Source organism: Ylistrum balloti, unplaced genomic scaffold (genome assembly GCF_031769215.1).
Source record: "Ylistrum balloti isolate Yb309-2 unplaced genomic scaffold, AGI_CSIRO_Ybal_v1 Utg369626, whole genome shotgun sequence".
NCBI classification, from domain to species: domain Eukaryota; kingdom Metazoa; phylum Mollusca; class Bivalvia; order Pectinida; family Pectinidae; genus Ylistrum; species Ylistrum balloti.
Window position 1 is genome coordinate 1,379,544 of NW_026781894.1, and position 15,812 is coordinate 1,395,355.

General features: G+C 34.5%; 1 protein-coding gene across 1 annotated transcript; it reads left to right on the forward strand.

Moving 5' to 3' along the window:
- Positions 1-3,928: 3,928 nt before the first annotated feature.
- LOC132551826 (ATP-binding cassette sub-family G member 5-like) lies at positions 3,929-12,624 on the forward strand. The gene is made up of 10 exons (XM_060215975.1): positions 3,929-4,181; positions 4,492-4,724; positions 5,338-5,470; positions 6,112-6,384; positions 6,793-7,012; positions 8,865-9,064; positions 9,959-10,097; positions 10,681-10,866; positions 12,111-12,238; positions 12,458-12,624. Exons 1-10 carry the CDS (start codon positions 3,929-3,931, stop codon positions 12,622-12,624), a joined length of 1,932 nt encoding a protein of 643 aa, XP_060071958.1.
- Positions 12,625-15,812: the final 3,188 nt, after the last annotated feature.

Consider the following 15,812-nt stretch of genomic DNA (forward strand, 5'->3'; position numbering starts at 1 on the left):
AAAAGAAAAGAGAAGAAATACCATCGGACATATGCCAGCATCGTTGTCATGAAATAGATATTGAAATTGAATATATACCAGAGGACTAAATTGTTGCCTGAGGCTGAAGCAGTTTGGACCGGGGGTTCAGCATATCATGGGTTGACCGAAAATGCTGTCTACAAATGTTTTGATATACCTGCTACCGTTGATAACTGAAACAAATCCCGTGCTAATGTGTTTTGTTTCACTTCTATTTAATGTGCTTACATTTTCTCTGCACCGTCTCTGTAATTAAGAATGGAATCAATGTCCAAATCTGTCCATGATGGCAGACGACATGTAAACATCGGACAGGAAGGTGACGTCAGCAATGCTTCCTGGAGTTGGAGGGGGGAGGGGCGTCACTATCGCTTAATGACGGAAGTACTGAATGAGCTGTGACGTAGGCAGTTAACATGGATATGTTAACCGGTAACCATAGTTCTGGCACATACATCTGGAATTTCAGACTTTATTCAATATAGGCAAGTACAGAGAATAAATAGTAAATGTAAAACAAGCTGAAATGAATTTAATATGATCAATTAAGACATAAACGATAAACGAAGTTTGAAACTCAATATTAATGCATGTATTCATTGTTAATTTCGTAAGGAAATTATACAAACCGTATGTTATCATGCAAATACAAGATAAATCGACCACTTTACGTGGTGGTAACACGAACACTGATGGTTGCTATCAATGATAAGCCACTAACTTTCTTTAAGTAAACGTGAGTGCGAGGTCACACAGCAATCTTAGCTTTATGTTTTCTCCCAGATCTGGTTAGCATTTCTCCCACCTATTTTGAAGTGTGATGTAACTATTTTTTTTTCTTTTACGTAGGATACAAAATTAGAAGCAAACATTATAGCATCATTTCGTTGTCATGACAACAACAGTGTTCATTGAGAAACTGTTCCTTTTGCGGAGACTTTCTCGTAATCGATATTCGTGTGTTTAATTTGTAGCATCTATCTGATCTTTTCAGGGATCGATGGAAGACACACCATCATTGAAGGTTGTGAATCTAACCACTGATTATCATTTATATCTATATTTACTTGTTTTTTGTTTATTAAATACCACGAAATTTGAGACAGTAACGATGGTAAAGTGTGTGTTTTTTTAAAGAGATAATCTTCTGGGTATTTGATACTACGATCACGTTGGCTCCTAACCAGGCATTACCTGTAGTTCCTCGTATAATGTTTCACTTTCATAACATTTCATAACTTAAGCTCATTGATTTCGTGCTGAACACGTAGTGGTTAAGATTAATCCCCGTGGTGAACGGTTTAGCAGACTATCGTTTTATGTTATTCTGTACACATTTCCCCTATCAACAGTTAAGTGTTACAAGAGTTAGTATGCATATAAATATATAGCGATCTTATCTCTGCATCTTTATAGTCTGTCAAATATTCCAAAACAGTCATGATAGGGATGTCATCATAGAAGACGTGTTGACAATACTTTATTACCGTCTGATCTTTTCCTATTTTCCTGACATCAAGTTAAAACCTACAAATATATCATGTCCCTTTTGTAAAACATAACCACCCCGTGGTGGTTAGAACTATTTTAACCAGAATTATTATCATTTTAAAACTTATCCACAGCTTTCCGGTGCCCGTGGATGCAAGCTGTGTGCTTCCGCGTGTGTTTTCCTGCGTGTGAATGAGTCATTCCGATTGTCTGTGAGATGTTCAGGCTGTTTCGTTCCTGATGTAGTTTTTTCATGGTTGTGTATGTGTCATCTTGTTTCTTCACGGAGCAGCATATACATATCATAATGTATGATCTTGTTCTTAATAATCAGCATTGTGAAGCACAAAAGTCTGTTATTGCCCTACATATCATGTTAGATTTTGGTGTATCTACCTCTTACCGAATACTCTCTCCACAGGACCTTACATTTTACGAAAATCTGATGAAACCCAAACAACCTGTGGATTACATTGTAATTTTATACTTTAAAATCTGTGCCTTGTGGTAGTTTTGATTAGTTATGTACATCTAACAGCGGAGGTACTACCATATCTAAAAATTCAGTACTTATGTAAGGTCTATTACGTCTCGCAATACTCAGAAATCTAAAAATGAGTGAAAAACAGTCTTGAATCGATACAAAATATCTTCTGTAACAAAAAATGTCTCTGATAATTCCTGTGAACTGGCATAGAGCCATCAAACGCATTTCAATATTGTTTTTATCTAATTTAACAAGCTTGTACTTGACAAAGGTCGACCTGAAGCAGCAGATCTGTCAATATTATCGAATTTTCCACTCCAGGAGGTGCAATAGACGGACATGACTAGCTCTAAATAAGCAAGGTCGTTGGTCGTTGTCACTGTTTTATCATTGACATCACACCACTTAAAAGGACACGTATTGAAGTACTGCATTATATAGCCTGTTATTTGATGTTATTTAAAATGTATAACATGTACATCCTATTCTACACTTTGATATAATACTTTGCACTTCCGAAATGTTTATAACCAATACACTTATCGCTATACATGTATCTGTTAGCTAGTAATACTGGTAAGCGATGGTTTCCTATTTTATAACAGGAATGACGTGAGTGACGTGAGAAAACTAAATCCAATTCATTCTCTAGTATCGAGTTGGTAGACTCCCTAGGAACCATTATTCGTTTGATGTACCAATTCACATCTGTTATTTATACCCGTACTTATGATTACCTATATCGGAATTCTTGAGTTTCCATTATTTTCTCAATGACTCGTATATGCTTCAGTGGAATAGGTTGAATTATAGAAGTTCACAACCGGTATCATCACAAATCTCTCATCTGTTTCGCAAATTGAGTTTTTAGTAATTATTTTTCATGCATATACCATTATTAATTCACAGCATTCTCTCATATTTGTCACAGTCTCGCCATGATGTCTGAGCAGTGGTTACTAATTTTATAACACCACACGAAATGGAAAGAACATGGCGCAACGCTTATGACAATGACGTTTGGACGAATCTTCACGAAATAAAAGAATAGCTCAACGAAATAAATAAAATAAAATGTTATTAGACCGGCCAACGTGAGTTAGATAAAGCACGAATCACGCACTAAGAAAAAACAACAATGAAAATACTGAAAAGTTAACAGAACCTTATTCAAATATAAATGCAAGGACACTATTGGAAAAAAAGAACAAAATAGATATTTACACGAAGTCATAAAAATGTAAAAAAAAGAAAAACACACATACACCACACGAAAAGAAAATAAGATCAGGTGTTCCGGAAGGGTAATTGCCTTCTGTTTCATTGACGACTTCAGTCATATAAATCTTGGTCAATCGAAGTAAATTTTATTAGGTTTTCCTAATGATATTTAGGTAAGAAACAATGGAACAATGAGGCATACAAACGAGCATCAAACACGTCAAGTTTTATATCACACAAAGACAACGAATATAGCTATCCTTAAAATACTTTCCTTCATTTCATATGCCCTTTTGATTAACGCCGATGTATTTCACTCCTCGTGTCCGCTTTTTAAGTACACTAAGTACTTTGTAGCACTGAAATAGACGAGAAATCTTCACTAACAGAAAATTTGACTTGACCACAAAATGACACAAAAAGAATTGTTGAATCATATAATGTTTTCCTATCGACAAATCTACTTGTGGAATGTCTTAAATACCACAAATGGTCGCGAAACTGCAAAAGAAAGGTATATTAAAGAAGTGGAATATTCTTGTTTGTTATGCTCTTAAATGTCTTTGAGGACGACAGTCGAAGATAACCTAATGATATATAAAAGCAACTACGAGACGGAGAAATATTGCTGTTACACACGACTTTGTACAAGCACAGTTTTAATGGCAGTCTCTCTCTCTCTCTGCTTTCAGATACTTGTAAATCGTCATGGATGACCCCAGTATCTTTGACCTCCACTATGTCCTCAGTAGCTGTGCTACCATGTCACCTGACGAGGAGGAAGAACTTCGTGCAGCACGCCCCACACTTAACCTCCTCAACGTCAAATACGAGGTTTCGGAAAAGGTCGGACCCTGGTGGAAGGGTGCCTGCTTCAGAAGGTCTAAATCTAAAACTGTGTTGAGAGATTTTACTGCCCAATTCCGAGGGGGAGAAATAGTCGCCATCCTTGGCAGTTCAGGTGCCGTAATTACATTTTCAAAAACTTATTTCCGTCTTCGGATTTCATGATATTGTTTTGACTTAGTGATAAAATGGGCTGCTTTTCTTTGAAATATCACTTATTTGATTTACATAAAGATCTTTTAGATTTACCGCTACAATTACACGAATTCATGATTAAGAGGAGAAAAAGAAAAAGAAAAAAACCACTAGAGCAATTCCAAACAACCATAAGATATTAGAATGTACACCACCTTATCGCGAATATTTGGATATGTTGTCAAAAGACATATATATATAGATATACATAACGTATCTTATTATTGTAGGTTCGGGAAAGACCTCGCTGTTAGACGTGATAGCATGCCGGACGAGTGGGAAGGTAAGCGGAAAGGTTTACTACAATAACTACGAATGTAGCAAGGAAGTAATCAAGCAATACGGAGCGTACGTCATGCAGGCCGATCGTCTGCTCGCCAACCTGACAGTCAGGGAGACGCTGCAGTTCTCTGCTTTCCTCCGACTTCCGGGACGGACTACTTCTCAAGAGATAGAAAATAAGGTAGGAATGTTTTATGAATGATTTATTGAAATATCGGAAGCAATATTGAGACCATTTTGTTGTTTTATCAATATGCCAGAAGATGACATTTACAGCGGAGGAAAAGTCATGTTGTTCAAGTTTAGGAGTTTAATACGAGTGTATCTCGATTGAGGCTCTAAATTAATTAATATCAAATTTCATGTTTTTTTCTTTCTCGAGTTGGTTTAATTTCAAATTTAAAAATGCAAACTTGAGATTGTTTCTTGTTTTGCTTATGAAAATTAATTAGATGCAGAATATAGTAACAAGGAAAATTAGTTCTACCGCAATTCATTCCAATGAGCGTTGATATCTATATATATTTAGGACGATTGCTGCCGCATATGGGTTTGTTCAATGTTATGCGTTTCGTATTATCACAAATTACATACTGACTTTTTTGACAATGTACTATTAATTCAGGTCTTTAACTGATCTAATCGGTTATTTGTAGTCTAGTCAAATAACGATATGATTTTATCTTTAGTATGGGATAATAAACAGGGGCAATTGTTGTAGTAGTTTGTTATTATTAGAATACTTAAAATCCATACTTTTAGCGCGTGTAACATATGTACCTTTCTGTTATTAGGTGAATAAAGTCATACAAGAAATGGGATTGAAAAACGTGGCGGAATCAAAGATTGGTGGTACAGTAAATCGTGGAATATCTGGCGGAGAACGACGACGAGTTACCATAGCAATACAACTGCTTCAAGATCCAAGTAATTACATATAGATATTCTGAGCAAAATCGATCATGATAACTTAATTGAAAAAAGTTAAAACGTATTAACTATTTTGCCAGCAATGCATTGTTATGTCTATTTATGCAATTTCTAATTATAGAGGAGAGTTTGGTCACTTATCAGTACTTGCAGTTTTAGTGTAGGGAAAAGACCCATCGATTCGCAAGATTTTCATTGCCGAGGTCGTCGATGAAGCAAATGACGCTTACTCTTCTGGAACATTTGGTTTTCTTTTCCTTGGACTTTTGCGGGAGTCTCAGTGTTAATCTTTTTCTTTTTGTTCATATTAGCCCTTCTTTTATTGAATTTGAATTAGGATTATGATTCTTTTGACATATTGGTATTTTCATTGTTGTTATAACTCACACTGGTATCGATAATTGATATACTACCTATTCAACAATATGGACTTCAGGATTTATGTTTAGTTCTTAAGTGTCATTATAAGAATAATAAAAAATTAAAAAATAAAAAAAAACAACTTTTTAGCGGTATTTCATAATGTTGATTGGCTGGTGTATCACATCTCGGCTAAAAATACAGATACACAATATGATACCGTACAATTACTAATTTATTATTTATTCTTATTGCTTCAAAATTGTTTTGAACTTTAGAGATACTAATGCTGGATGAACCTACAACTGGCCTTGACAGTTATACAGCTAGATATCTGGTGTCCAACCTAGCCGACATTGCCCATAATAGTGGAAAGCTTGTCATTCTCACCATCCACCAGCCTCGCTCTGAACTCTTCAAGCTGTTCGACAAGGTTTGCATCATGAGCATGGGGGAGCAGGTCTTTCTCGGCAAGTCAAATGAGCTAGTCGACTACTTTGCTCAAATAGGTCATCCTTGTCCGACGTATGCCAACCCTCTTGACCACTACAGTAAGCTGATTCATGTTATGGTGGTGTAGAACTAATTTATTTCTGTAGAATGATACAATTGTTGCGCTAGTATAACGATAGAAATATTATAGAAAGTAAATCGTTAGAATATACCTATATTTGCAGCATACTACATCGTTTCTTATCCTATGGTAATATACTTCCTTATGGTACTTCACTTTAAAACCATGAAATACACATTGTGTTGTTTTAGAATGAACGCAGTGATCACGTTTTTGATTCCATCAAACTATTATTCTCCATTAGCACTTGCTTCTATTGAAATGAGTTTCTCATTAAACAGTTGATTGTATCATAAATGTTCAATTGCATTAGTAGTTGTTGACTACGTTAATACCATTCTTCCGTATTAAAAGCTTAATTAAAACCATGCCTTTATGTTGACAGTTGATCTGGCAAGTGTTGACCGGAGGAATCACGAGAGCGAGTTTGACTCAGCGACGCGCGTGAAAGCTCTGGTTCAGACTTTTTCCATGTCTGAGATCCACAATGAAACACTTAACATGGTGATGGAAGAAACCATGAAGCCATCGACACGCCGCACGCTTGTGCTCTTCTACAAGCCCCGCCCACCTAATATATTCCGTATCATAAACGCTCTTGTACGGTAAGTATATCCTGTGGTGAAATGTGAAGTCTGTAGATGATATAGAATTTTTATATACTGAAATGGTATGTATGATTGCTATTAAAGTCTGTTTTTATTTTTACTTCAAATCCAACTAAATTTGTTTTATGTTATCTGCATATAACATAAAATTGACTTTTCTTTAAAAAAGAAAACGGCCGCATTGACTTAAACAACTTCTGTTTTATCCTTCTTTAATGATTGTTTTTATTAAGTTTAAAATAAGTAAGTCTTGAAGGTAGGTCTTGTTTCAACTGGTTATGCTATACATTGCTTTATAGGTATCTTCTTATCAATAGCTAGACATAAACTACACGTAGATGCGTGTGCCAGCAGTTCGTTGTAGAATGGGCAAACCAATTTACATACATCAGCTGTATATTTGAATAGTCACACACAAATAAAAAATATTAACGTATCATAAAGCTCTGAGTTTTTACAGGTTTATATATCTTATTATCAATAGCATAGACATAAACTACAAGTAGATGCGTGTACCAGCAGTTCGCTGTAGAATGGACAAACACAATGTACATACATCGGTTGTATATTTGAATAATTATACACAGATAAAAAATATTTACACATCACGAAGCTGTGCGTTTTACAGTCTACATGAAAATGTTATTTCAGGTTTACAACTAAACCAAAGATTTCGTGTATAGTCTGATATCTAGTAAAGGCTTGTTAGTTCTACGAGACCAAATTAGTAACATCATCATTGTCATTTTGCCTATCGCGACAAACAAAAATAACAGTTACCTGTTACAAAGGATACATAATCAATGTTATAATGTCTACGATAAACAGAGTTGGTCACAAATATAGCCATAGGTCCGGAAATATTTCACAAAAAATAATAAGCTAAATGACGTTCTGATGTAGTTTTGATTGTTAATTGGTCATAACCTGACTGCCGACTTAATCTCCATGTTAACAGCAATCGATAAACATCCATTCAGATAAGTCCTAGTTTGTATGTTTGTCTTCTTCTAGAGAGTATAACCATTCATAGGTTTTTATAGTGGTATGATATAGTTTAGAACTTAGAAATAAATGAAGATTAAGAATAAGAATTCACACGTAAGAATAAAAAGGTTATGGAGTTTAAGGGGAATTCCTGACCACATCTTTTGCATAAATAAGAGATTAGGCATTGGTGATATGCGATGTCTCATACCTGTCATCAGATGTGATATTGAGATGATTACTTTAGGCTTATCTCATCAATCACACCACCACGTAGAATAGGGACATTATATCTTTTAAGCACTACGTGGCCGTTTGATATCGAAAACGTTTATAAAACGATATTGATTTTAAAAATTGAAAAATATAATGAAGAGTTATACTAATATTTAAAAAAAGACTTTATGAATAGATTAGTAAATTTAGTAAATAAATAATTAATAAATATTTTCAGCAGCTATGATGATAAATACATGTATGGCAACCGGTTATTAGTATATGTGAATGAAGGCTGACTTGCTCATCGTTGTGAAAACACACACAAACATTTTGAAATTATAAGTAATATCACACTGTATTTATGACGTTAAATTTTATCAATATTAGGACTATATGTTATTTAATAGTGGAACTATCATTGGATTATATCATTCTTCATTGGTCAGTAAGTTCAAGTATCAATTATGTATCCATTGTGCATGATATGATGGTAGATATTCGGAATTCTGCACTGAAAGGTAACTAATTGATCACTACATATAGGTTCAGTGTATACAAACAATGGATGATAATAATAGGTTATGCGTTTTTTTCTCCGGTAACCAGATCACGATATATATGGTTTTGATGTTCTTATGTACAGGCGGATGATGGTGAATCTCGGTCGAGATCGGACGATCTATATTAGCCGTGTATTTCTCCTATCACTTTTCGTCCCCTTTATCTGTGCTTTCCTGGGACATATGAAGACCAACCAGGAGAGTATACAGGACAGAGTCGGTTTGATGTACCAGTCTCTCAGTGTACCGCCCTACGTCGCCATTCTTCATGGGGTGGGCTTGTGTAAGTGTTTTTCATGGGGTGGGCTTGTGTAAGTGGTTTATTGGACAGATGAATTGTAGTTCTATAGCATATGAGTCAGTGATATAATTGAAACTCTAACAGGTCTGTAAGCACGGAGATTTCTTAATATCTGAGCGTGTATAAATAAGGTGATTTGATACCTCAACTTACCACTGCCATATTTGTAAGCAAGATAAAGAGTCGTACTCTTATATTGCGTTATTTTGAAAAATGCCAGTCTCTCTTCCTGGGTAATTCCGTAGTGTGATTTCAATTACATATTCATATCATTTACAAATTTCAAAATTATTTTTAAATTGTAGACAATACTGTAAATCGCTTTGATTTCGCAAACTCGCATCTGCAAACATGATTTCGCGAAAACTGGTTTAGAAATGACTTTAAATGTTGCATCAAAACTGAAGTGTATTTATCTGAGTATGGCCTGGTAGACAAAAGAAACGAACGTTAACGCCCTTCATGCTTCTTTGTTTGAAATCCTAACTCTGACCTTTAGCTGTACATTTGAATGACGCCATTTTGTTTTACGGTCAGCAATACGAGGATGTCATTGTAAAGAACAGAATTATAAAGCCTAGCCTAGCAAATTTCTTTATGACGATATGATAATATATACATACATATATGAATTCGACAGAAATGTAAACAGAATAACATGGACGTCATCAATAGGTTCGTACAAATAATCAAGAGATTTGAATTCGCGATAGGCTCTCCTCGCGTAGTAATGCGAAAACAACAATATTGTCAGTTGTGAGTTGTATGAATAGAGTAACAGAAGTTTTATGAATGTATCGCGATTAATATTTTTCAAAAATCTACTTTTTTGACTCAAAACAGTTACTTTGATCGCGTCATCTGTCTTTATTTTAGTTCCACCTATGCGTGATATGTATTACCGAGAGACAAGAGATGGACTTTATGGAACAGTGGCTTTCATGGTTGCCTACGTCCTACATATCGTACCCTTTACACTTTTCTCCAGCTTTGTCTTCAGTATCATCGTCTATTGGTAAGTATAGGGGTATAAGTTTCCTTTATACAATGGTGTCAGGACCCTTACAAATATTCTGGTATCCAATGACTTTTAACTGAAAATATGACCAATCACAGGGAGATATATATAAGTATATGTAATGAAAAATCAAATGATGGTATTGATGTTTGTGTTCATAGTCTACTGGTCAAATTTCAAAAAATATACTAACACGTATATAAGTAGTCAGGATCGAACGCAGTTGACGTTTTTTAGTCGATTCCCTATTTGGTGTTCCTCTTTCGCCACATACTCTTCATGATTTAGGTCCTAAGCTTCATTGACAAAGACAAAGTAGTTGTATGGGACTGTTAAACGCAGTGTTTGGTGTTATTGACGTTTGTGTCTTACATAAAATAATTTTGATAGATTAAGGTTTTTGCCTTGCAAGACCATTTGTCATTATAGTAGCTACTTTTGCTCCACTGCTTATCATACATATATAACATCAATTTATAATTTGTGTCTTTATAAAACTTTGATCACAATATTCAATAACATGTTGCTTTTTTATCACGTGAGATGAAAAGTATTGAACAGTAATTGTATCTGTTTCAAGGGTGACGGGGCTTTATCCGGAATGGCAGAGGTTTGGGATATACTACGCTGTGGTTTTCGTGCTTCACCTGGTAGGGGAGATAATGACTGTCGGATGTATGGGCGTGTTCCAGAATGGGCAAATAGCCAACAGTACAATCACGCTTATTCTCACCGCGTCCCTGCTCTTCTCATCAGGTCTTCTCAGGTATTTTTTTCCTTCCTTTTAGCCTTGCAGCGTCCATACTGGGTCCTCTAAGATTGTATCTGCACCTCTCCCCCTTTCTCACTACGTCTCTACCGTTCTCATCTGATCTTCTCATGTTATGCTAAAGCCACTTATAGCCTCATATTAGGAAATCAGTCTTTTCAAATGATATCTGAATCACTCAAGTTCTTGTCCCCGTTATCACCACTATTACTGGTATTGATTCTGAAGTTCAGCAGATAACTCTCCCTAATTGATTACCATGCCAGTCATTTCATGTGACACATCTGTAATTTGTAAAAAGAAACCAGGCGGATTTTGACAATAACACCCAAATGTTTCCACACTCTTTGTAGATTACCCAATTTGTGTACCAAGTCAAGTTCCAATATATAAGTTAAAATATAAATGATTTTATAGCAGTAGAAGCATTTGATAAGCATATTAACACATAATTTGCCTATAACATTTTATCATCCCTTGTTACTAGTAAAAAAACAAAATAGAAGCTAGATAAATGAATTTTTATTTTAATAAGTAACATATTCAGCTTGAAAACATATGCATTTCATTTTACTTAAAGTGCTCTTCGAAACGTGAGATGAATTCGTTAACCCTCAACTTGATTTAGATCAAATGCTATTGCAGAATGACATATCTATGTCGTGACCTTACTTTAAGAAATATATTTGTTTCTGCACTTAGCTCGACTAAATTGTGGGGAAAACTGCAAAACATTCTTTAGCTATTCAAATTATCATGTATCATTCATCTTAGTTAAGTGACAGAAATGGATTAGTCCATAAACTGTTGTGCTGAAGGCGTCAATGATTACGCAAAAAATATTGATGTCATAAGTTGTGTTTTTACTCGACACTGATTGAATGGGCAACTTTTTTCACTTAATGTATATGCATTTGTAGAATTTGTGAATATATTTGAATATCATACAAATTGAACGGATTTGCCGCATCAATTTCCAACTGATGATTCTACTGCGTGGTTCGTGTGTCTGTCAAAAGCTGAAACATCTAAATAATTGCTTGTAGACACAATGGCAATTAGACATCCTTTTCTAAAACGGGACTGAATCTATGCTACACTATAAATAAGGTGGTCACTGAAGGAATTTTATGTTTTAACGAAACTTGTACACTGTCGTGGTATCGCCATATTGAAGTATCATTCAATTGGTGATTTTTGTTCAATTTGTTTACGATAACATATCTTCATTTTATTGACAGGAGCCTTGAGAGTATGATAGAGATATTCCACTGGGCCGCCTGGTTCACAATACACAAGTACAGCACGGAAATTTTAGTAGCAAACGAGTTCCATGGCTCAAACTTTACATGTGCAACAGGCCCAGGGTGTATGTATAATTAAGTCACACATGAACATATAGCCCCAAACGAATGTGGGGTTTTAAACTCTTGCTCCGATGAATTTCTTTATTGATATTTTAATTACACATGAAGTTCTAAACATATAAGAATCTATATTTACATCAATATGTGAATAGATAGCTATTTATCATTTTTCTCCAGTGATAAATCATTATTCTAACAGGATGTTTCCCGCTCCTTTACAGCTGCGCCATGTCAGTTTCGCACGGGGGACGAATACCTGGAGGCATTTTACCCAGATGCAGTCGACAACTTTTACCGGAACTTTGGCGCTATCGGAGGTTTCATTCTCTCATTCCTCACTGTCACTATCATTGCTTTCAAAATCAGGGGAATTCCTAATCTCAATTGATGACCATGAACTGTAAACGTTCAGTACATGTATATAATTCAATATTATATTTATTAACATTTTAATGAGCACAAATGGCAGATGTGATCGATGGGGAGTTTTTCCTGTCACAGATTATTGTATAGACACTGTTTTATCGACAAATGCTGTAGTGTTTGATATTAGCCTAGAAATCTGACAGATACGACAAATGGCTGTTGGAAATGTGCAATACCTCAACCATTACCTATATTTCGAATCATTTATTATTTAAGGACATGGTAAAGACGTTGACTTCTTGAATCTAAAACAGGTTATAATTTGGTGCAGTTGTGTAATATAAGAATATATTTTAAAATCATCACAAAAAATGCAAGCATATCGATAGTGCTACATCAACAAATTCCGAAAGGAACATGCAGAAAATAGTATCTACATGTTTTAACTGATGGAATGTCACTAAGAAATTACAATGAAGACTTGTCATTCAAAGATAATCATTTGTTATGTGAAAAAATCCTGGATCCATGATCGTACCTCTAAATTTTAGTTTTCTAGTTAGTTGTGTTACATGTGTGGGTGGGTGACATTGTGATAAACAGACTGTGATACAGCTTTATTATTGTACCATTACGAATTTTCTGTGTCATTTCAGTACAACTGAATCTAGTATAGTTTGGACTTCAGAGAAGCATTCTGATATCTTTTACGAAATTTTATATTGCAGTCAAACTCTTCGATAACAAACTTTAACTTGGTTGATTTTGGTGCACTCGTGAGAAATAAATCAATTCATTATTCAATCTCTAAAAAAAGCGTAGATATCAATATTTTTATTTCATGACTTAACTGATCCATACAAACATAAGGAAACAATCTGACTATTTTGTCCCTGAACCTCCGAGTGTCCTCAATATACAGGATGTCCATTTTTACTGTACGCCAAAGCTTATAAGATGGTGTAAAGGTTACATTGTATGCACAGTATACGACATATCAAATAAGTAATTGTATTGATATATTATTTACAGTGGGTGTGATTTGATAGAATGATGATGATTGAAACAATGGTAGTATGATAGACGGGAGGAAGATATGCTTATTGAACAAGTGATAGGTGATATTCGCCATCAGACACAATATCATCTTGCTGATTGAATGAGTTCTGCTTTGATTCCTTATCTTTTTACTTAACACTAATATTCCTATGATTTTGACTCGGCTTGGTCGGAGGAGGAATGTTGTGTACAAATATTTTTCAAAGAAAGATATAAAATGTGTCATGACGAGTAAGCTCAAATGGAAGAAGAGGAAGCTCAAATTGAAATATTCTTCATTTCATATTTTGCTAAAATTTCATCTCCAATGACAATAGAAGTTATATATCACTAAAAATGTTATGTCATTAGATGAAATGTTTATTTGATTGCAGTTTTGACATTTGAAATAAAAGGTGATGGTTAACTGTATTCTTTTTAAACATTAATTATGTATTCATAATGATATGTTGATGTTATCATTTTATCAAATAAAACAGACATTGAAGAACTTTTAGTTTTGTTTCCGTCATCGTGAATAATTCAAATCGATACTACGTACCTCGAATATAAACTCATCAAAAGTCATTTCAATATTGAGTGTTGCTTTTGATTCTTAATACAAATAATGATTCTTTCCTCCTTTTACGTAGAATATTTAGTATGTAAGGAAAAATGAGCATTTTATATTGATCTGTTGTTCTTATATACATGAAAGATTCATCTGAGTTAAAGAATTCTATACGAACACCATCGTAAAACATTTCAGGCTCTGCACTTCAAATCCACAAATATAAAGATGAAAAAATACAATGAGAACTAAAAAATAATAATGAAAATGATAATGAATTGATGCATGAATAAAATCACCCCAAGTCAATTTCGTATAGTTTTCTTCTGGTCGGTAATGACAATAGAGTGTACGGTATTATAACACAACCTGTAAAAGATTTGAGTGTGACATTTCCCTGACTTACGTATTACCTTTATCAGTGAAGCGCAGGAACTTATTTTTTCCATCTGAAGACAAGTCCGAACAAGCACATCACCATTTCTTAACAGCATTTGTAAATAATATGAAGTACACTTTCAAAAATAAGTGAGAAAAGGGTTATGTGTCTTACCTCAACATCGACGGTAGATAAAAATTTGATAAATATCCACATCCGATCATATTCCATTTACTTGGCACACATCAGTCATTCATTCCAAAAGAGGCACCATAGTAACTTTCTATGTATTTCAATGTAAGATTTTACAGGTTTAAAAGTACAGCCTGGTTGGTAATTACACTTTCTCCGTCGAATTCACTGGTACAACATTTAATGACAAATCGTTGTATGACAAAGCACCGAAACTTCATTTATGGTCAGGTCAAACATAATAAAAATTCCACTGATCATTAAAATAAAAGTTTGCAGTGTTCATTGACAAATACTTTAAGGCTCTGTGGCATTTTTTATTATCATCCCTTATCATACTATCTCCCCACCGGTCCTTGCTATGTTTGTTCATTCATCAATTTATTTTTAATAGTTCACAGAACGTAATGACACAGCCACGTCAATTAAAACACGCGTCACAAAGATATATATATATATATACATTCATTATTGCGTATCAGCTCCGCCCATTCACATAGAAATGTAATTAGCAACTTGGTATCATTCAGTACAAGGGCTTTCAATACCGTCGACGTAAAACGAGCGTCTTGTACGTACAAGTAACATACCATTTTTACAGGATTGCAACGTACTCGTGAAGATGAGAACGATGATGGTAAGACACACTCATATCTTTTTTTAAAAATCGTTTTGATACTTTAAACGCAGAACTGTAATGTAGTATATATGTAAGAGATTTTTTTATTTGTGACGTCATTTTAATTCCTAATACATTATGTACTGTTATTACTCTCTAACTCAGAGTGACATTTATCGTGGCATCTATATATAGAAGTATGGAAAGTAATGGGATCAGACAAATGACATACATCATCATACGGAAATGGAAATAAATGGTTACCTGCAGTCGTGTCAATGAAAACAGACTGCTATTACTGTTTATAGACATTAAATCAAATTGTGTACCAGTATGACTTATGTCAAGCTGTCAATCAACGAATACTGATTTTACAATACTCTGTTATCACTTAGCAAGTGAATAATCGGT

Coding starts and splice junctions, on each gene's coding strand:
- LOC132551826 (XM_060215975.1), top strand. CDS start 3,929: ATGGATGACCCCAGTATCTTTGACCTCCACTATGTCCTCAGTAGCTGT. Junction 4,725..5,337: donor CTCAAGAGATAGAAAATAAG/GTAGGAATGTTT, acceptor TTCTGTTATTAG/GTGAATAAAGTCATACAAGA. Junction 5,471..6,111: donor ACAACTGCTTCAAGATCCAA/GTAATTACATAT, acceptor TTTGAACTTTAG/AGATACTAATGCTGGATGAA.